The following is a 22,009-nucleotide window of genomic DNA, read 5'->3' as shown; positions in this document are numbered from 1 at the left end:
GAGGAGGGCACATTCTGCATGGAGCACTGGGTGTTATGCACAAACAATGAATCATGGAACACTTCATCTAGAACTAATGATGCAATGTATGGGGATAATATAAGAATAAAAAAATAAAAAAATAAATAAAAGAAGGTCTATGAATAATGCCAGGTTTCTCTTAACTGTCCAGAGAGCAGGAGTTGAAAGTAGAAATGAGTTTATTAGGTATAACTTTTGGAAAACTTCCTCGTGCAATCAAATTATCATCCCTAATGATTCTCAGACATTAGTATTTTATAGGAAGGAATAGAGCTAAATGCTACAAGTGACTACTTTGGAGGCACCTGGGGTTCTTGAAGTATTCAGGTGTAAGGGCAGAAGAAAATATATTGGTGGGGAGGAGAATGAGTCCCTTTTCACTCAGAGCTTTGCTATTCTTGCCTGAGGGTTCTCAGGGCGTGTGTGTGTGGGGGGGGGGGGGGGAGATAGGAGAAATGAGGGAGCCTCAGAATCCTTTAAACATCCAGGAAAAAGATAACTTTATCCTTTGTTAAAATGAATTGGGTCCTCAAATTCTATTTGATCTTTGTTTGAAATTCTGATAGGTTTCTTTGCATACACTATGTTAATGTGTTTTTGACCTATCTTCTTACTCTCCTGAAATCTATTGCTATTTTACATAACTTCAAATCTGAATGGAGTATTGATTTAGTTCTTTGCAAGGATTATAACTCTTGGAGGACTTTTTTTTTTTTTTTTTTAGATTTTATTTATTTATTTGAGAGAGAGAGAATGAGAGACAGAGAGCATGAGAGAGAGGAGGGTCAGAGGGAGAAGCAGACTCCCTGCCGAGCAGGGAGCCCGATGCGGGACTTGATCCTGGGACTCCAGGATCATGACCTGAGCCGAAGGCAGTTGCTTAACCAACTGAGCCACCCAGGCGCCCTTGGAGGACTTTCTTATAGTTCTATTTCCAGGGTCCCCAAAGACAGAATAGGCATGGCTGGCTCACATGTATCCCTCACATTACCCAGAATGACAGGCATTCTCTGCTCCCATTTACACCCCCTGCTGTTAAGGTCCCTCTATTAATGGGTTTCTGAGTTTGGGTCATGACGTCTCTGGCTAAGGCTATGGACCTACAGAAGAATGCAATTTTTTTTGCTTAATCAGGATTTGAGATTTAAAAAAACTTGTTTCTAGTTTCTTCACATGTCATAACCATTTTGGATTTGACTTTTTGCTTTTGGTATGGGAGTGAAGGGCTAGGGTCACTGGAAAAGCCACTTGCAGGCCTGCAGTTGAAGTTTCTACTACAAGCATGTTTTGTTTGGCAGGCAGGGACCACCCCCCCCCAACCCTAGTAAGACTAAACTGCTTCAAATAGAGCACACACTCTCCTGTTTGTCTCAGGCTCTATAACTGCCTATTGTTAAATTAGTTCTCCTGGGGGCATCTGGAATCTTTTACATTCTGTCTTTTCCTAAACACTTTTAAAAACAGTTCTGTTTTCCAGAATAATTATACCTGTCTTTACTTTTGGCTTGGAACTTAGCTACTTGTGTAAATCAAATGATTCCTTATTCATTATGTACAAATAATAAAATTAACAATTGTATAGTTCTTTAGAGCTTATGAGGTATTTTTATTTAATTCATTGGATTATCACAATAATCCCATAGCTAGGGAGGTGGGTATTTTTCTCTGTATTATGAAAGGGAGGTTATAATAGCATGGTGATTAAGAGTATAGGCTTTGGAGTTAGACAGTTTGTTTGAATTTCACCTTTTGTAATTACTAGTTTAGTCTCAGCTAATAAACCCGCTCAGTTTCCTCATCTGTAAAATGAGTATATACTACCTATCTTATAGAGTCATTATAAGAAGTAAATAATTAATTCATACAAAGTAATTAGAACAGTGCCTGGCATATAGTAAGTGCTCAATAAATCTTAATTGCTAAAACTATCATTATTATTATTAACAGTATTGAAGACATGGAAACGGAAAATATAAGAAATCTACAACAGCTAGTTGGCAGAGCTTTGGGGCTTTAACCAAGGTTTGGAGGTGTCTGGTACTGGTTTTTTTCCTCCCTATTTACTGCTGATTTCCTTATGTGCTTTGGGGGGACTGTAAGATGAATCATCCTTTCTTTTATTTTTTGGCTTCCATATCTTCATTTTCTTTTGTTTCCTCATATTTAGAACTCTTGGGTATTGTCTGTCCAGTCATGGGATCCATCTGTCAGAATTCAGCAAAGTGTAGGCATGTCCATATCCCTGCAGGTGGACTCTCCTTGACACAGAGCTGCTGGGGGCTTCTGGGGTCTCTCTGAAGTTTGTCCAGATAGATAGTCTGGAAAAATTAACATCCTGTTTAAAGTAAAAGTATCCTATTGTTGCCACATGGAAGACATCTTTTAAAATAATCAATAAGCATATATTTCTCAGTGCTTTAGTTTCTTTTCTCATAAAAGGGAGGATACTTAACTTTTGGTGATCTCATTTGTCATTTCACATCCCTTTGAGGTATTGAGAAAATAGGTTATACTATCCCCAGGGGGGTGGGGCCGGGAGAGGAGTAATGAAGTCCAGTGTGAGAGCTTGTTTGGAGGTTCTAGCAGGGGAGCACAGCTACTCGTATACCCTTGTCCGAAGAACGGTCCTCCTCTATCGGGGAAGGTCGTCCTCTTCGACCGAGCGCGCAGCTTCGGGAGGGATGCACATGGAGTGGTGAGGGAGGAAGGGGACACCCGCCTAGCCAGCCAGATCAGCCGAATCAACCCTGGCGATCAATGGGGTGACAGATGTCGTAGCCAGATCGCCCTCACATCCTGAAGTCCAGTGTGAAAAGAGCACAGGCTATGGAGTCAGGTAGATGTGGTTCAAATGGCTTTTCCGTTTTCTGTTATATGTCTCCAAGTCCCATTTTCCTTATCTGTGTAAGGAAGATAACCAGAGAGGATACTGCTCACAGAAGAGATCGTGCCAGGTACTTAGCATGTAAATGTGGCTATTATTAATGTTGTTGGGGAGGTGACTTTTCACACTGGCTGAGGGTGACAGAGATTCAGGTCTCATCATTCTTAACCAAATGCTATGTGAACTTCTTCACCTGGGTATATTGTTTCCTTACATTTTAAAATCTAGGTGTTTTGACCTTTTATTTACTACTTTATTTATTTTTTTAAAGATTTTATTTATTTGACAGAGAGAGACACAGAGACAGAGGGAACACAAGCAGGGGGAGTGGGAGAGGGAGAAGCAGCCTTCCCGCTGAGCAGGGAGCCTGATGCGGGGCTCGATCCAGGGACTCCAGGATCATGACCTGAGCCGAAGGCAGTCGCTTAACCAACTGAGCCACCCAGGCGCCCGCCATTTAAGATTCTTAAACACATATTTGACATAGTCAGTTTGGGTTAGAACTGTGTTTGTGTGTTGGGCCTCTTCATCATGGTTGGAGGAAGATGTGTCTAGGGAGATGATGCTAGTTCATGATCTTTCTTGATGAAAGGGCTGTGAAATGACAAGAATTTCATGATGATTCTTACATTTAATGGAAATGCCACACACACAGCAATACTTTTTGACTGGAGGATAAAGTTGCATGACCCCACTTTGGCTGTGTGGATACTAGAAAAGTCCACTGTGGGGAAACAAAGGAACACAAAGGAAGGGAGAAATGAGTGAGTACCCATATGAGATTTTTGGTGATGCTAGTCTAGAGAGGGATGGAGCAAACAGAAAGATGGAAGAAACTGCGTGCCCTATGGAGTCTTTTATGGAGAGCAAATACATGGCATGCGCAGCAAGTATCTCATTCCATCCCACTGCAAATGTTAATTCATCATGGTATGTTTTCCTATTGAGCTCAATGGTAGTCTTAGAGTCCTTGTTACACAGTGCTTCAGGCAACTTTTGTCAATTGATCGGAGTTGGCACTGGAATTCAAACTTATCTGTCACGCCTGGAGTAAGAAATGAATGAGAAATAAATTATGACTGTACTCACAGTGCAAATCAATTTTTACTTTTTCAGGTGGAACTTGCGGAAATCTGTGCCAAGAGTGAGCGTTATATTGGCACTGAAGGAGGAGGGATGGACCAGTCCATATCATTTCTTGCAGAAGAAGGAACTGTATGTGACATTGAGCTATTTGGAAATATCAACTAGGGAAAGTTCATATGGAGAGGTTCTGGGCAGTGAATTTTCTTAGGTTCTATTATAAATGGTATTTATCATCTGCTTTGTAGTTCAAGGCTGCTACCAGTTCACCTATTCTGTTTCATGTTGATCACCTCTTCCTTAGGCTCCCCAAATCATACCTCAGATCTGTTTTTCTCTTGTGCCTAGTCTTTTCCCCTTTCTGTTTCTCTCCATTGTTAAGATGAAATTTCTCAACTCCCTAGTATTGGGACCACCTTTCCTGCTCTTGTCCCAAATCACTTCATCTCATGGCATTTTCATAATCTCTTGTTGGTTTTAAACCCAAATGTTAACTTCTCTTACCACATATATTCACAACCCCTCTTTTTATAATTTACTCTTTGGTATCATTTTTCTCTGTCAACATTTTTGGGGCTTCAGGGGTGGGAAAAGAATGTTGACAGTAAGCCAGGGATGAATTCTTTAGCTGGATACCACTTCCCCTTGGCTATCAACTCCCTTAGGCAGAGTAGAGGTTTTTGTTGTTGCCCATAAACTACCCATTTCCAAAATAGAAGTGGACATTTCTTTAAAATCTTTTCTTGGTTTTTCATCAGATTCCTACAAGCGTGGCTATTTTCTAAGACTATCTGGATTTCTTCTTATTAAGAATATTTATTGTTGATTCCTCTAAGCCAAAGACATGAACCATGAGGAATTGTGTTTTAATGTTAAGAAAATAATCTGGGTGTTTTGGATGAGACCTGACAAGCAGACATGGTGGCAAGAGTGCCGATGTTAATGTAAGTTAGCTATAGAGTCTGAACAAAGTCCACATTCTTTGAGCTTACAAAGCACTTCATGATCTGGCTCCTGCTTTACCTCTGCATTCTACCCTCTCACCAACCCTCAACCCTCAAACTCTGAGCTCCAGGCAAATTTCAATACCCAAAGCTTCATTAACACCTCATGGTTTTTTTTTTTTTTTTTTTGCCTCTGAACTTGCGTATGCTCTTCCCTCTTTTTGATATCCTATTTGGGTCAAGAAATTCTCTGTCTGCCCTACTCTTGCTCATCCTTTAAGACTCAGTGTAGATTTCCCTTTTCTCAAAGGAGCCTACACTAGGTGATCAGATGCTTCAACTATGTGCCTATAAAGCACCCTGTGCTTTGCTACTGTTGTAACACAACCTAGAAATGTATTTGTCCACTTGATTGTCTTTCCTGCTAGATAGTAAGCTCTATGAGGGCAGGGACAGTGTCTGTCTTGTTCACTGTTATATCTCCAGTACCTAGTACAGTGCCTGGAAGTCAATAAATAATATTTGAATTGAATGAATACATTTTTATGAAGAATTTTTGCTAAGGTAAATGATTAAACATTTTCTGAGTTCTAATACATTATATCTCACCTGTCATTTTTCTTCCAATAGGCCAAGTTGATAGAATTTAGTCCTCTGAGGGCAACTGATGTGAAACTCCCAAGCGGAGCAGTATTTGTGATTGCCAACAGTTGTGTGGAAATGAATAAGGCAGCAACTTCTCATTTCAACATCAGGGTGATGGAGTGTCGGCTGGCTGCAAAGGTATGAACTTGGTAACCTAGTGAAACTTGGAGTAGGCTTTCTCTTGTCCTTTTTCTCTTTTTTCTTTGCTACTTTGTCTCTTTCCCTAAAGTTTAGGGCATCACTCTGACTGCAGCAGTATTCTAAATGAAGGTCTTTGGGTAGAGAGTAATTTGGATTTGATTCCAAACTCAGGAGATAAATAGACCAATAGGTGTGCCCTGCAACCTCAAAGTATTTGGAAGCTATATGAACTTCACAGTTGAGTCTTCTAGGATAGTTTATATCTATGATGCATAGGCCATGGGTTAGGTAAGGGTGGAGAAAGATAGTTGGAGGTGGTTGATGGGAAGTGACCATAACTGATCTTGTTTCTTTGACAAATGTGATGGTAGCCTCAACAGCTGGTCCTCTGAGAAGCACCATTTTTGTAGTGGGCCATCACTGGTCACTTCAAAAATACAGGCTTGATGTAACGCTACTGTGCCCAAAAGACTTTTACATGTGTGCAAAGAAAACAGAAACCAGGAGGGAGTCTTGGCAATTCTCTGTTCCACAGTTTAGAAGACCCTTGCCAGTCAAACCTTAAGTCTACTTAGGAAGTATTCATTGACTACCTGTTATATGCCTAGGACCATGAAGATATACAAAAGGATATAAGACATGAGAATAGAGAGAGTAGAGTGGAGAGTTAAAATTAGAGGATGTGAAATAGGAAATGGTTAGTATGTGATCAGGTGGTATATAAGCAGGTGCTCCAAAAAGGGACACAGAAATGAAATGTTGTGGAGGATCCAGAAGGGTACGTGGTCTGACCAGAAAGGTAGAGAGAACTAAGGCTGGGAGCTGGGGGGTTCTGGCTTAGGAGCTGCACTGTGCTTTCTCCTAGTTAGAATGATGTTTAGAAATTTAAATCTGATCAGATAATTCCCCTGCTTAATACCTTTTAAAACTTTTTTATTTCATTGGAATAAAGTAAAAAGTCCTTATCACTGCTTAGAGAGCCTTGCAAGATCTGATGGCTGTGCACCTCATCCTCTTCCTGTCTTAGCATCCCCTACTCCCATTACACTCCAGCCATAATGCTCATTCCCACCCCAGGGACTTTGCACATGCCTAAAAATTTTGTAAAAGAAATGTTTTAGTATTAAACTCTTGACAGTATCTGATCAGTGCATATATGAGAAATAGTGCAGTAAACTTTTTTCAATATCAAGGCTTCAGTGAACTGTTTTTTCCTTTGGGACAAGCTTCCTCTTTCAGGAGATGGAAGAAATTAGTGTCTCATTTGTTTGAGGGCCTTATTCGTGCTGACTTTACTTTGAGATTGACGAGTAAGTGTTGCCTTCCTGAGGAGACTTCAAGCATACACAACATTGTTTTCAAAGTCTTACCACGAAATGAGATATCCTCTACAAGGTCTACGGGTGAGCTCAAACAAGTATGAGATGTGAAATGGGTTCACCTTGTGACTACTGTCTTCCTGAAATGCAAGTAGAGAGAGGAATGCAGTTGTGGTGCTGAATCTCTAGTGAAATGTTAGGGTGGGGAAATGGTCTGAGAGTTAACTGGAAAAAAGGCATCTCTTTTGGGAGCAGTATCTAACCTTAATGCACTATAGAACCTCCTCAAGAACAGGAGTTGATAGCTCCATATGAGTCTTAGAGGTACTCTGGTCAGTGAAATTGGCATCTGAATTTTGCTTTTTGCTGCACACTCCTCCCAGTTGATGCATACTCTGAATTTGTCTTTTAAAATATGGAAGAAAGTAAAGTGAAAGACTTTATCAAGATGGAAAATGTTTTTTAATTCATGTTGCTGCAAACCACTAGTTTATAATAAATAAAGATAAAACTAAAAGTTAAAACTGCTAATATGATCTTGATGTTAAGAACACACTTTTGCCTAGGTGAGGTACCTGGGTGGCTCAGTCAGTTAAGCATCTGGCTCTTGGTCTCAGCTCAGCTCTTGATCTCAGGGTCGTGAGTGCAAGCCCCACATGGGCTCCATGCTGGGTATGGAGAAAGAAGGAAAGAGAAAGAAAGATTAAAAAAAAAGAAAGAATACACTTTTGCCTAAGAGCATAGGCTGGAATTCTGCTAAGCATATTTTCCTTCCAATATGGTTCCATTCTTTTCTCTATATATGAATGAATATAATATTTGTTTGGAAATGGTCTCATTAAATTGGGAAATAAATGTCCCATGTAAAAAGGTAAGGAACATTGTCTTAATCTGGACAAACTGTCTGTTTTCAGACAGTAAAAATGAAGTATCGGGGTAGAAATGACTAATTAGGATAGTTTTGAAAATGACACTGATCAGATGGAGCTCTACACAGCAACACTGTATTGAATGACACTAATTTTCCCACTCCTCCTATGAAAATGAGTACCTTTTGTATCTACTTAACACAGGGAAGTACACTGAGCCAACGAAGATGGTTTTTCTTTGTTTTGCTTTTATGTTGATAGTTTCGTCTATATCCTCAAATCTCCTTTCTCTCCCTCTTTCTCTTTCTCCCTCCTCCTCTCTTTCTAGTAGCTTCAAAAACTAATTGATGCAGATTCATTGAAAGTCAGTCTTATAAAGCCATTTGAACTAAAATTGAGAACATTTCAAAGCAAACTCAGTAGAGATTTATAATTATTACTTACGTAAGTGATACTTTTAAGTAAAGCACATTTTTATGTTCTTAAATTGGCAAAGTGGCCAGAAATCTTTAACGAGCACAAATTTTTCATACTTTACACATATTCAGTGGCTTAAACTTTTCCAGAAATGTTTTATGTCTATGAAAGAGAGTATCCCTTAATTCTATTGGGGGATAAAATATGTGATGCTGATAATGAGTATTATGGGAAGTCAAAAAGGGAAGCGAAATTATTCCATTGCTTTTGCATACCCTGAGCTCCTTGTGGCAATAAGTGAAGCAATGAAGGAGAGTTTCATGTGGTCCTTTGGCACTTCAAGGAAATTTTATAATGTGATTCTTTTTTTTTTTTTAAAGATTTTATTTATTTATTTGAGAGAGAGAGAATGAGAGGGAGGAGGGTCAGAGGGAGAAGCAGACCCCCTGCCGAGCAGGAAGCCCAATGCGGGACTCGATCCCGGGACTCCAGGATCATGACCTGAGCCGAAGGCAGTCGCTTAACCAACTGAGCCACCCAGGCGCCCTATAATGTGATTCTTTACGGGGCCTGTCTACTCAGGGGCCATCACTCACCCAGTTTTTTTAGCTCCTGCCACTTAATGGTCAATATGGAACTTATTCTCTGCTAGTGATAGTACGTGAGAAGTGGCCATAATGTCAGGGCTTTGGCAGTTTCCTTGAATTTAAGTGGAGGAAAACCAGAGACCCAAGAATATGGCCAGTTTCACTCAGCACTGTTGATTCAGTAGAGCACATTGTGCCGAGACTCTAGTGCGGAGTATTCCCAGAACGGTGGGTCCAAGCTGCAGGGCAGAGGAGGCGCATACTGGGGGATAGGGTCCATGCGTTTGGTGGAACCAGGTTGTGGCAGGGCCATCAGTGCTGCACTAAGCATCAACCAGGCTTGGTTCCGGAAGCAGTGGGCAGCTGCTTGATGTTGTTAGCAAGGTATTAGACATATTAACCTGGCAGCAGGAACTTTTGCCTTGGTGGAAGAGAACTGAGGATGGGATAAAAAGGGAGGGATACGAGAGAAGCTGTGACTGAACCTAGTAAAGGGTCAGTCAGGTATAAAGCTCTCCATGGTTGGGTGTCTTTCCTCCTTTCGCCATGAAGCTTTCCCTGGCTACCCTCCCCACTCCTGTTATGTTAAATGTCCTTTTATATGCTCTTACCGCCTCCTGTATTTTTCCATGATAGCAATTGATCACAACTAGATTAAGTTGTTTACTGTGTAATTCTTATTGAACACCTGTCTCCTCTGGTAGGCTGTGAGCTCCCTGTGGTCAGGAGCCATGTGTGCTTACTCACTGTTGTGTGCCCTGGGCCTGGAGAGTGGTGGGCACTCAGCAGACACTCATTGCATGCAGGCATGCGTCAATGAAGGGAGACCGTTGAGTTGGTAAGCTGCAGTTTCAAGCTGACATGATGGGGTGGAAAGCATAGTGCTGCCACTGGTAGGTTTAGAGAAGGTTGGATGGAAGGTGACTGGAAAGTGAGAGGCAGTGATGTTTCCCCATGGAGTTTTCTCCTGCCTGGTTAGGAATACATCTGAAGGCTCCCCCCTTGGCCTTCACATGTAGCTCTGGGCTTGGGGGACGGCCCTCAGATGTATGTGTTTAGAGACAGTAGTCAAAACCAAGAGCTAAGTTCAGTTTGTTGAGGGAAAAAAATGTGGCAAGAAAAGACTAGAAGGCCAGGGGTTAACCTTGGAAGGTGACTTCAGTTAAGAAGTAGGTAATGAAAGGGGAAAAATGATTCATGGAAGGAAATGGTGTAAGGACCAGAGAGGTGAGAGAGAAACCAGGAAAAATCAAGGCTACAGAAGCAATGAAACAGGGAATTGAAAGAAGGTGGGTACTGAAGAGTGCCAGAAGCCACCGACTTGTTAGGGGCTAAAAGGACTGAGAAAACTCCAGTGGCTTTGGAAGTGGATTGGGAGGTAAGGAAAGACCATGAGGCTACATTCAATAGTGAGAGTGGCTACCAAAGGCCTAGACTTTGGGCCACTGGTAGTTAGTGAAAGAGTGGGAGAGATAAAGAACAGTAGCTTTAGGATTAAGGATTTTAAGACACCAGACATCTGTATATGTTTGAAAGCACAGAAAAAGGTGTCAGGTGGGTGAGAACTACCTAGAGAGGCAGGAGAATGTGGAGAGGGAAGAAACTTGACCTTCACAAAAGTGCCTCTTCTAGGCCAGGCAAGGTGCTAGATATTTTTATTGTTATCTTATTGAATCCTCAAAGCTTGTAAAGTAGCCATTAAGTTTAAGTACGCCATTTTACATACTGGGAGTTTCAGGCCAGGGTAGGTGGTGACCTGTTTTAAGTAAGTGCAGGAGTCCAGGTATGCCTTCACCCCTGCTCTTTCCATTGTGCCCCGTGGGAGTTAGGCGTGGATGAGCCAGAGCACCATGTTTGGGGATGCTGAGGGTGCAGTGAGAACTATACTGGATCTATTATGCACAGCTGTGCAGGTTTCTTCAGATTTATCCTGTAGCCTGCATGCTGAGCACAGACCGTGGGGATTACTAACATCGGGGAAGGGCAACATCGTACTGTTTTCATGATGGTTATGAGTAGAACATGCACATGGAAGTCACCAGCCACTATGGAATACTGGAGAACAGCTCTATGTAGTTGGGAGGGGGTATGGGGGTAAGCAAAAAATAAAAAGTCTTCATGATAAAAACAACTATGTATGATCACATCTGTATCAAACTATATGTGTGTAGGTATGCAGAAAGTTGGCATAAATATATAATAGTATAGTTATCACAATAGTGGTTGGTGGTTATCTTGTTGGAGTAATTACAGATGATTTATTTTACTTTGTATTTTTTTGTGTTTTGAACTGGTTTGCGCTTTTTGAAATTTTAAAAATAAGCAGTGTGACTTATATAACCAGAAACAAAAACAACATAGCTGCTTTTGTTGTGTGGAAAACAACTTGTTGAATGAATTGTTGTTTTTAGAGGTAACTCAGAGAAGGGATTAGAAATTTTAGCCTTTGCTGACCAGATGAAGAGCAGACTTGGTACTTTTCCCATTGTTTTGTTAATACTGCTAACTGCAGTGTGAAAGTCAAAGAGAGGTGGATTCTGATAGTCGGCCTCCTGAGTTAGGGTCCGTATCTTAGCACTCTCCTGGCACATCCCCTTACTGGGAGCTCCAGCAACTCTCCCAGACTGAGGGCTTTTTCTGGCAGCAGCCGAGCTCTGAGTTTGCACCTGAGACAACCTGGAAATGCTTGGGAGCTGATACCCTTGGAAGTAGCCCTCAACAGATGATGGATGAGAGTTAATGGTAAATATTCCAGCTTGCTTGCCCACAGGCAGGACACATCCAAGGTTTTTACACACAGGTTCCGAGGGCCCAGCAGGCCCAGCCTCACCTCTCCATGTCACTGCACCTTGCATTGGCTTCTGTTGCTGTCTTACTTTCCACTCCTCTACCGGCATCTTGGAATCATCCTTCCCCCTAAATTCTTGCCTCAGAGCCTGCTTCTGAGAGACCCCAACCTGAGACAGGATCCTCGCACTATTTATCTGCCTCTTGCCATGTCTGTGGACAAAACACTTGTTGCCTGCTTTCTTGCCCACAGGGCACAGAACAGGTTCAGGAACCTCCCAGAAGTGGTATCTGATATGAATACTTAATATTTGCATTGGTGAATGTTGATAAAGAACTGCTTTCTCTTATTTCTCCACCCTGCTACACGTGAGGAACTTGTGATGAAATGACCCATAGCCCTGACTCATAGTCCTGCTTCACAAATGTGAAGTAGGCCAATCACCAAGGCCTCAAGTGGCAAATTCCTTCATGAAGTTCTGTCTTTGAGTGACAGTGATCTTACCCACCCACTTCCCTCATCTGCAAGTCATCCTTCTGTTTCCTGAGCCAGATTTCAAAGGACTTAAGCAGCTTTCCTATTTTACTCCCACAATGTAGTGCACTCTTATTCAGTGGCTCATGGCCGTGCAGCTGTCGGTGACGGCATGTGGTAGATTTCATCCTCCACTGAAATACAGACCAGTTGGCTATGTGGACCCTCCAGCTGGGGGCTAAGTGGACCCGACAACAAACTGGGATATTGCTGGAGTGAACGAGAGCTTTTGTATGTTAGTGCCTCTGTCTGTGGGAGGAAAGCACACAGGGAGGCTGCCTTTGAAAAACAACCTTGTCGGGGCGCCTGGGTGGCTCAGTCGGTTAAGCGGCTGCTTTCGGCTCAGGTCATGGTCCTGGGGTCCTGGGATCGAGCCCCACGTCGGACTTCCAGCTCCACGGGAAGCCTGCTTCTCCCTCTCCCTCTGCCTGCTTGTGCTCTCTCTCTGTGTCAAATAAATAAAATCTTTAAAAAAAAAAAAAAAGAAAGAAAGAAAAACAACCTTGTAGGCAGCACGCATCCCTCCCAGACTTTCTCCTCACACATCCCTGGCTCAGGTTCCTTGGATCAAGTGCCTGAGGCAGTGTACTTGTTCAAGTGAGGGGGGGGGGGATGGAAACTTGAAGATTGTTTTTGACTAAAAGGTTCTGAGGAAGAGCCCACTCTCATCACTTGGGGGCAGTTCTTTGATGTTTTTCCTTCTTCTTTTTTTTTTTAGAGGGAACCCTTCTATCAAAGTGTTTTTTTTTTTAATTTAATTTAATTTAATTTAATTTTATTTATTTATTTGACAGAGAGATATAGTGAGAGAGGGAACACAAGCAGGGGGAGTGGGAGAGGGAGAATCACGCTTCCCACCAGGCGGGGAGCCCGATGCGGGGCTCGATCCCAGGACCCCGGGATCACGACCTGAGCCGAAGGCAGACACCCAATGACTGAGCCACCCAGGTGCCCCTCAAAGTGTTTGTTTTTAAATCACTAGAATGTTCATTTCTAACACAAATCTTAGTTTGTGCTTAGAAATCCATTGGTAGGACTTGAATGGCAATTTGAACTAGTGTGAGCAGCACCACATGGATGTCAGCCATCACTCATTGAGATTGTGACCTTGAGGAAGCCAGAAGGAGTTAGAGGACCAGGGTGCAATTCCCAGCGCTGTTTCTTACTAGACTTTGGGCAAGTCATCTACTCTTACCTCTTAAATAGAGTAATAATACCCATCTCACAAGGTTGGTGAAGATTAAAAGAAATAAAAAGCACATTTTAAATCATACAGCACTATACAGTTGTTAATTACTTCCGTTTGCTTCATTGCTTATTTCAGCTGGATTTGGATCTGTGTTTCAAGGAAGTATCATTCTAGGAGATTATCAACTTCAGCTCTTTTTCTGTATGAAATAAATATATATTGCTTTATGTAATGTCTTGATAAGTTTTCTCAAATTATTTTTGGAATACATTAGAATATAGACCATGAATGAATGAATGAAATGAATGAGTGAATCTGTGGAGGTATCAGTCTAGCACTGCTTGTAAAAACTAAGTGTGCTAAGCAAAGTCAGAAGAAAGATCTTAGCTTTAGTCCTGGCTTTAAAAATGGTACCATGTTCTGTGAAATAATTGAACAGAAAAATATAATTCTTTTTCTCTTTTTCCAGTTCTGTCTTAAAATCATTAACTCCTTTCAAATGTATAAGCCAGAGTTTTAAAAAGAGGATTAATGAATATAAGAACTTCTCTTATTAACATTCTTCAGAAGTGAGTGGCCCTAACCAAAGTTCAATGGTCTTTTGGTAAGCCCTGCTTCCTGTCTAAAAGAAAGGAAAATCAAATCATCAGCATAATAGAAGAGTAAATCAGATGCACATTTCCTTGAAGATGAGTTTTCCCTTCTTTTGCTTGTTTCTTTTTGCTGTTTATACTGTCTGCACCTGCCTTACACCCAGGGAATGAATTTTATAGGCCTCAGGATGAGAGATATCTTCGGTCACCTGCTCTGAAAGGCTCAGTCAGTGGTTTGGGGAGAATGAGGGAAACATATTCCGGATTGAGGTTCCCACGAGTGGACCTGGTTACAAAGGTTTTGTTTGTACTTAACCCTCTCCATCAGACTGAGGGATGCCTCAAGATGCAGTTGGAAGCCAAACTCTTTTCTTGAGGGTGAAGAAACATACAGCTCTGGTTCTACCAGGAACCTAATGAAGTGGTTTCTCATAAGGTCACCAGTGAGGTTTTCATTTAAAATCTGGGACTTTACTCCAAATGTCCAGATACTTAAATTCATTAGCCATTTTCAAAGAGGCATGTGGTAAATAGGAAGTGCTCTAATGAAATCAGGCATGCAGTGTCCACCTCAGGACCCAGGTCACATGAGAATTGGGTAGTTTTCTGTAGACTTTGTAGAGAGCGGTGTATTAGGGATGAACTGAATAGGGATAAAAGAACAAAATCATTCAAAGCAATAGCCCTGAGGGAAAGTGGTGACAGGCAAAAAAAAAAAAAAAAAAAAAAATCAGCGGGATATTAGGTTTTTTAAGGAAAAATGTTTAACTAGCCTGTGAGTGTCACACGAGCATGTTTTAATTCCAAACATCTGAACCCAGTGTACATTTTCAAGCAATGATGGGAAATATGGATAGGTTGGATGGAAAAAAAGAAAACCGTTGAATTTGGCTAATTAAAACAGTACATATCGATTTCTGAAATGAAAGCTAACCATTATCTTGGTTTGAACTTGCAGCTCCTGGCTAAATACAGAGGCTTGCAGTGGGATAAAGTACTGCGACTAGAGGAGGTGCAGGCCAAACTTGGAGTCAGTCTGGAAGAAATGCTGGGGATCACAGAGGATGCCCTTCACCCCGAACCCTATAGCCCTGAGGAGGTCTGCAAGTGTCTGGGAATTAGCCTACAGGAGCTTCAAACCCAAATTCTGAGTCCAAACACTCAAGATGGTGAGTCTGCAGAAGAAAGTGAAGAACATGGGTTGTTCCCCTACTCACAGCTGGAAAGATTCCAGTATCCCCATGAATTTTACTGATTTTGAAGCATACTTGAGGGTATTTGGAGAATGTGTATGTTTTGGCAAACTTAATTATCTAGATTCTGGGCTTCATTAAATTCACTGATTGATTCACCACCAAACATTTCCTGATCTGCTATATGTATTCTGGTGAGGCAGCATGGTTCCTGCCCTCGAGAAGTTCCTATTTCAAGATGTTTCTCTTTTTTTCCTCTATGCATTTTTCTGATTATTATACGATGTACACAAAAAGGTCTAGGTTGGAGCAGTGCTTATAACTGCTGAGGGCCCCCCCCCGGAACACCAGAAAGTTCACTGCTTGGCTTGAAACTTGTGTCTGTTTGCCTCCTGCTTTCAAGCAATGTTGTTTTCACACTGGTAACATCAGATCCCTAAGATGAAGGTAAAGGGCGGAGGTGCGCAATGGGGCCCTGGGGTGACTTCCCTTCTTAGAAGGAAAGGTTGTCTGTCTGTGGGCAGCCAGCACTGGGGAGCAGGGACATCTAGCTAAGATCCAGTTGCCTTTGGAGGTAGAGTTGGGTTGGGAGCTTGTGAAGGCCAGCCTCAGGGCCCCGTTTCAGTTCAGTGCATTGCCTAAGCTGCTTAACGTGGGTGTTAACTTTCTCCTCAGTTTGGCCTAACTCTGTGCTGTCCTGGCTCCCTTTTGAGTCCATACATGTCCACTTGGACAGTGTCGTCTGGGCTGAACCATTCCACTTACTAATTGCATCTTGGTCTTGCCTCTGGACCTTTAATCCTAAACATCACTGCCCTTTTCCTCTTTTCTGAAATGCAGTTCCTGTCTATCTTAAAAGCTCAATATAATTCTTGTCTTTTCCATATCCATCTCAATCCACAGCTTGTTCCCTTTCTCTGTATCCATGTTCCTTTTTCTCTGCATCTGCCATCTTTCCAACCTCTCATTTTTTTTGTTTAGCATTAAAAAAAACAAGTTAACTTACCAGAAAACCTTGGAAAACACAAAAGATACTTTCCTTATCATAGTACATGCATTGCTGTTTATGTATATATTTAAGGTTTTTCCCCCAAAGAATAATGATTTCATTATTTTTATAAAAACGATGCATGCTTCATCTTACCCCTTCATCTAAAATAACTACCCTACTGGCCCATTTGCAATGCTTTCTATAATTTACTTAAGTTTTATTTGTACTCAATAAATCTATGTTGAATGAATGAATCCATTTTGTAATTCTACCATCCTCAAAGGTTTCTTCCTCTTTTGCTATTGGAATTAGTAAGTTAAAAAAAACACCAAAAACAACTATGAACATAAATCAGTCTGTGGGGTTCTAGAATCTCCTAGATTAGTGTCACTTGATATACTTTCTGAATCTAGCCATCTAACTTCAGCCAAATTTCCAGCTGAATTCTCTTGGCACTCAGCTTTCACTTTAGGGATCAAGATCCTATTGTATCTTTTCCTTGTTCCTTCTGAGCTTGTGCTTTGGTTGGTCCAAGAACTTAAGCAAACGTTTCTCTTAACCCTTTAGAAGATGAGATTCTTACTAAATGTGGTGCTGCACTTAGATTATATGAGGGGGTGCAGAGATGTCATATGCCCCCAGCAGAGGATTCTGGAGGGTGCCTCTGCCTTCATTTCAGGTGCATACACTTGAACATATTTAGTGTTGACTACAACTAATTTTTCTCATCAGGGAGAGCCATTCCTTTCTCAAAGGGATGTGGAATCCAATGTTCTCTTTCAGCCAAAGTTGCTTTCTTTATCTGGTTATGAGTGTGATTTGGGAGATGTGCACCATGAGGTGACAATGCAAGGAGAGATGTTTACAATCAAACTATGGCTCGCAGCCTTTGCTAAGCCAGCCAGACTTCCAAAGGCTCATGTACACATACAATTGTTGTTTTCTCTTTCCAAATTTCTAATAGTTAGATTTGGAAATGCTCAGAGGCCATTAAAATTAAACACACAAAAGAAAATCCTTAAATCCTTTAAACGTTGTTTAGAATGGCTACAGTCCATCACTAGGAACTGGCTAAGAGTAATTTAAGTGTTATTTGTGAGGCCTTGCCTACAGGTAGGAAGAGTCTAACGGTGTGATATGATGTGTGGGTTTCTAGAGGCTCGGGGGCCAGGCTGATTTGAGGTGGGGGGTTGTCTCCTAAGGTGTGAACCAAGAGGGAAAAGATGAAGCTATGGTCAGAACGAGGAGAGGTGGGTGCATACAGCTGGCTCAGGGGTGGCCCTGCTGCTCAGATGCACTGTGCTGGGCTGGAAAACGAATCTCATTGCTTAGATTAGTAATCGCCTGGGACCATATGCTGACAAAGTGCTGGCCAGTTGCTGACTAATTTGTTTGGATCCTGTGATTTCCAAAGTCATGAGCAATAATCAGGCCTTTGAGCAAGCACAGGGCACTGACATGGACTGCTCTTTAGGAAGACATCTAGAGTAAAAAAAGCAACAAAAAACTTGTTATTTGCTTTATGGTTTACGTATTACTCTTCACTCACATGATATAGTTGGAATCTCACAACAACTCTGGGTCACATGGTTATCTTCGTTTCATAGGTGAAGAAAGTGAGGTCAGAGAGTTACAGGATTACAGTTACAGTGATATGTGTTATGTACTGACCAGTGACTGTGCCACTGATGGGTAGGTTAGAGCTCAGAACCTCCCCCTTATCCCACAAGGCTAATAATGGCTCCTGAGCCACCCTGGAGCCACAAGAGCAGGAGAATTCTGGAATTTTCATTCATCCAGTCTCTTGTGTGAGACTGTTAAAAGAGCTAAAATGAAACAAATTCTGAAGGTACGTTTTCAGGAGGAGCTGATCCCTGCAGTAGTCTTAAATACATTTGGCCATCTTGAACTGAGACAGGCCCAGAATGAATCTATGAACTTGACCACCTCTTCATATTCTGTACCTTTAAACCCTTGAGTTCCCCAGGTTTCTCGAGTTACTGTGATTTGGGCATGGCTGGCAGGAGAGGACGTAGTGTGGTAGAGAGTTAGATCAGTGAAACTAAACACTGACCTCTGTCAGACACTCTGGTCCTCTTTGTTGAAGACGAGTGTTTTCCTATCTCTAGGAAGGTCATCCTTGCGTACCAAGCCCTTAGCTTCAGGGAGACCATACCTGGTGTGGAAGAGGAGGCAGGGGACATCTACCTTCCTGACAACAGTGGACCCATGGGCTCTGGTAACCTACACCTATGAAAGCAAGCTGGAAACAAGTTTTCCAGCCTCCGATGAGACTCGCATACAGTAGTTACTATAGTGGCATTTCCCAGAAATAAACCCTGACAGAGTCACAGCAACTAAACATGAGCCACAGGCACCATCTTCCCCCAGGATTTGTATCCTTGCAACAGGGTCCCTGTTTCGTGCACCTCTGTATTCCTGCAATGACTAGCACATGTTTGCTGAATGAATAAATGAGTTAAATTAATTTTCTTCTATCCATATGGAGAAGTAATGGGTAGGAGGCCAATTCAAGAATGCACTCTAAGTAAAGGGTGGTGGTCGGGGCTGAGTATCTAGCTTTAAAAAAAATCTGTTCATTCTATATTAATAGTAATAACAGTACTAACATCTAACATTGAGTGCTTACTATGCTGTAAGCACTCACTGTTCTAAGTGTTTTAAAACATTTGCTGTACTTGTCCTCATGTTTAGAGTACCTGCATGAAATAGTCCTTTTCCAGGCTGTAAACTGGTGTAAACACCTTTGAACACACACATTCAAATATGGATACATTCACTGTTCCTTTATGTCATTCTCCCCACCCTCCTAACCTGTTCCTACTCTTGAGATATGACAGTCAAGCTCCCCAAATTAGGCAGCGTCTGGGGAACAAAGAACTTTTTGATAGATGTTGTTTTTGTTTGTTTGAAAATCTGTTTAAAAGAGAAAGGCAAATGCATTTTCCATTACAATACTAATTAGGCTTGTGCTCACTGACATAACTGTTAATAATGCTGAGTATTCCTTTTTCATTCTATAAACAAAGAGTGATACCAATGTTCTGCGGCCAACAGAACATTCTGTCTTGCATCTCAGTGTTTTTGACAGTGGTCTTTGAATTCACACACGGACTTTCCTTAAAACATTTGAAATCTCTGTAAGTGAAATAGAGCACAGGCTACATAGATTTAGTTTAGAGGAACATAAGGGATAAAGACTGGCTTCAGATGATTTTGCTGCTCGGAACATCCATATGGTAGGTTCCAATATTTTGCTGTTTTACAGATGAGGAAATGGAGGCACAGAACAATTAAGTAACTTGCCCAAGGTCACACAGCTAAAAGTGGCAGAGCTGGGATTCAAACCCATGGAGTGACTCCAGAGCCCTCCCTCTATGTATGCCCTCCCTCTTAACCACTGATGTGGGGCTGTATTAGGCTTTTAGCAGAGAAAGGCATTTATTATTTAGATTTGACCACGTGCAGTTGTGTGAGCTGTGTAAACAGTACATAAGGCTCTATCTTGGCATCAGTGCTGGAACCTGAAGTCGACAGGAAACAGTTAGGCAGTGATGATTGATGTGAAGTGGGGGTTAGCAAGGACAAGCAGGAACCCATGAGGATGGCCAGGAACAGGACTCAAACTCTCACCATCTCCGGGCCTGCAACTTTGATGATACCGGTCTCCTGCAGGGGAAGCTAAACATGTACCTGGCCCAAGAGGCAGAGAAGCTGAAAGAAGGGTCAGTGGGATCGGGGCGGGGGCGCTGTGGACCGAGCTGTTGCTCCATGCTGGTGAAGTGAGCTGGCAGAGAAGTGATAAGGTACATGAGCCGCAGTGGCACCTGGTGTCCCTGCTTAGACCACTGAGGCATCAAAGTAAATGCCTTTCATCTTTCCTAATATATTTTTTAATTTGCTTGTTTCTCCTGTAACTACCTGGTTTCCTGGCCCTGCCAGCTTCCTCCTTCACCCCAGCTGCCTCCTTGGCCTTGGCATTGCTGGTGCCCCCGGGCTGCTCAGCCCTGACCACCACCTTGGTCCCAGCCCTGCCAGCCTCCTTGGCCCTGACCTTGAAGTTCCTGGCTACTTCTTCAGCCCATATGCCTTTTTGAGCCTGGTTTTGCGGGCCATGCCATTCTTGGCTGCCTCAAGGGAAGGGAGAGGAAGGAGGAGAAACGAAAAAGACAATTTATAAACTTTTAAATATCTGTTTTTCTTAAGTCTAGGATACGTGACTTGACGTTACGCAGTATTCCTTTTGCTTGAATTTATCATGGATGTATCTCTACCTTCTGACAGGTGAAATCATCAGAGGGTCAGCCGTGACTTTACTAGACCCTCTGTTTTGAGTAGAATGAGGCTTCTGTGGATAGGAGGACAGCAACCTCTCACTGTGGAACGTGTTGCTCCTTTGCTGGTTTGGATTCGGAAAACACCTTCTATGGTCTTCATCTACCTAAGAGGACAGAATCTTGCCGCTCCTCTTTTTACTTTTTTGTTCTTTTTGCTTTCATTTTCACGTTTTAAGTTTCCATGAAAGTAAATATTTTCTTTACATACAAAGCTGCTTTTCTTATAGTTAAATCTGTTTATTTTGGTCAAAGTGATTATCTCCTATATCAGTGTGTTCAAGCTGATTATGCTTTAGTAACAAGACCAAAGTCTCAGTGGCTTGACCCCCGACAAGTATGCCCACTCTGCATATTCAACACAAGGCAGCAGAGGAAGGAGTCTGTTCATCTGAGACATACAGGGACCCAGGCTTGGCGGGGAGGGCTCTATCTCAATATATTTGTCCATAATTCCTGTGGCCAGAGGAGGGGAATATTGCTAATCACTCACTGGCTTTTAACATCCTGTATGGAGTGACACCATCACTCCTACTCTCATTTCATTGGCTCAAGCAAGTCATGTGGATGTGAAGAACTTTAGCGGGGATGGGGAAGTGCAGTGTGTTTTAATATGTGTAAGGAGCATGGGGAACATTTTGGGAACAGTCCTAATGACACCCACACTTCCCTGTGCTGTGTAGCTATGAGTTTCATCCTACCAAATTTAAGTGATGAGAGCCAATTTACTTTCTCATGTAAAATTATGAAGCTGGCATTTCTTTCCAGACATCTGGGACAATGAATGTTGTTCTTGACCAAATTCCAAGTATTTTCACTTAAAAATTAGACATACTGTGATCTCTTTTTATGTTGAACATTTCTCTCATACTGGCATTTTATCTGCACTTTGCTGACATCCTTCCTAGTTCTTGGTTTGTCACTTTCTCCCTTGTCTTGTGGAGTTCACACAGACTCTTTTAAGGAGACTCTTTTTCTAGAGTCTTAGGGTATGGTCCAGGAAAACGTCTTTTGTTTGCTATTAGTTGTTCACTTCCTATGCCTTTGTTATTTTTCAAAGCACCTAGCTTCAGGTGGAAGGAGATTTCCTAATAAGAACTTCTAAATTAGAAACTGTGTACTTCTCCCTCTCCACATGAATTTGTGTCCAGTTTGTTTCCACACAAGTCAGGAGAAGTAACCAGGTATGGATCTAGGTAGGGGCTTTGAGAAGGTTATTGCCAAATTTTAATAGTAATGACAACAAAATGATGACCCATTGTATCTGACTAGACCTTCACAGTTTTAGCCTCATGAGATCTCGATCAATCTTCATTCGTGTTGCAGGTTTCCTGATGAAAACATGACATGGCACCACTTTCTGTTCAAAGGCAGAGACACTGCATAGGTTTTTTTTAAGAAAACGCTTGAGGAAGATGGTTCTTCATATTGTCTTTAGGCAGGAATGGGGTGGGAG

At 41.9% G+C, this 22,009-nt stretch overlaps 1 protein-coding gene across 3 annotated transcripts in view; it reads left to right on the top strand.

Moving 5' to 3' along the window:
• GALK2 (galactokinase 2) overlaps window positions 1–22,009 on the top strand; it is a 114,298-nt gene that overhangs the window by 71,821 nt on the left and 20,468 nt on the right. For all 3 annotated transcript variants that reach the window (XR_010405021.1, XM_045900116.2, XM_045900115.3), the window contains exons 6-8: window positions 4,022–4,120; window positions 5,563–5,715; window positions 14,973–15,183. Coding sequence is in view for 2 of the 3 variants with exons in the window: in XM_045900116.2 (XP_045756072.1) it covers window positions 4,022–4,120; window positions 5,563–5,715; window positions 14,973–15,183 (463 nt within the window). In the remaining variant the exon portion in view is untranslated. The remainder of the gene's footprint in view (window positions 1–4,021; window positions 4,121–5,562; window positions 5,716–14,972; window positions 15,184–22,009) is intronic.

The sequence above is a fragment of the Mirounga angustirostris genome, unplaced genomic scaffold, assembly GCF_029215605.1.
Source record: "Mirounga angustirostris isolate CCGP_5_RB_7025 unplaced genomic scaffold, mMirAng1.0.hap1 SCAF_9, whole genome shotgun sequence".
NCBI classification, from domain to species: domain Eukaryota; kingdom Metazoa; phylum Chordata; class Mammalia; order Carnivora; family Phocidae; genus Mirounga; species Mirounga angustirostris.
The sequence above is the reverse complement of the archived record's forward strand: the minus strand, read 5'-3'. Positions and strand labels throughout refer to the sequence as shown.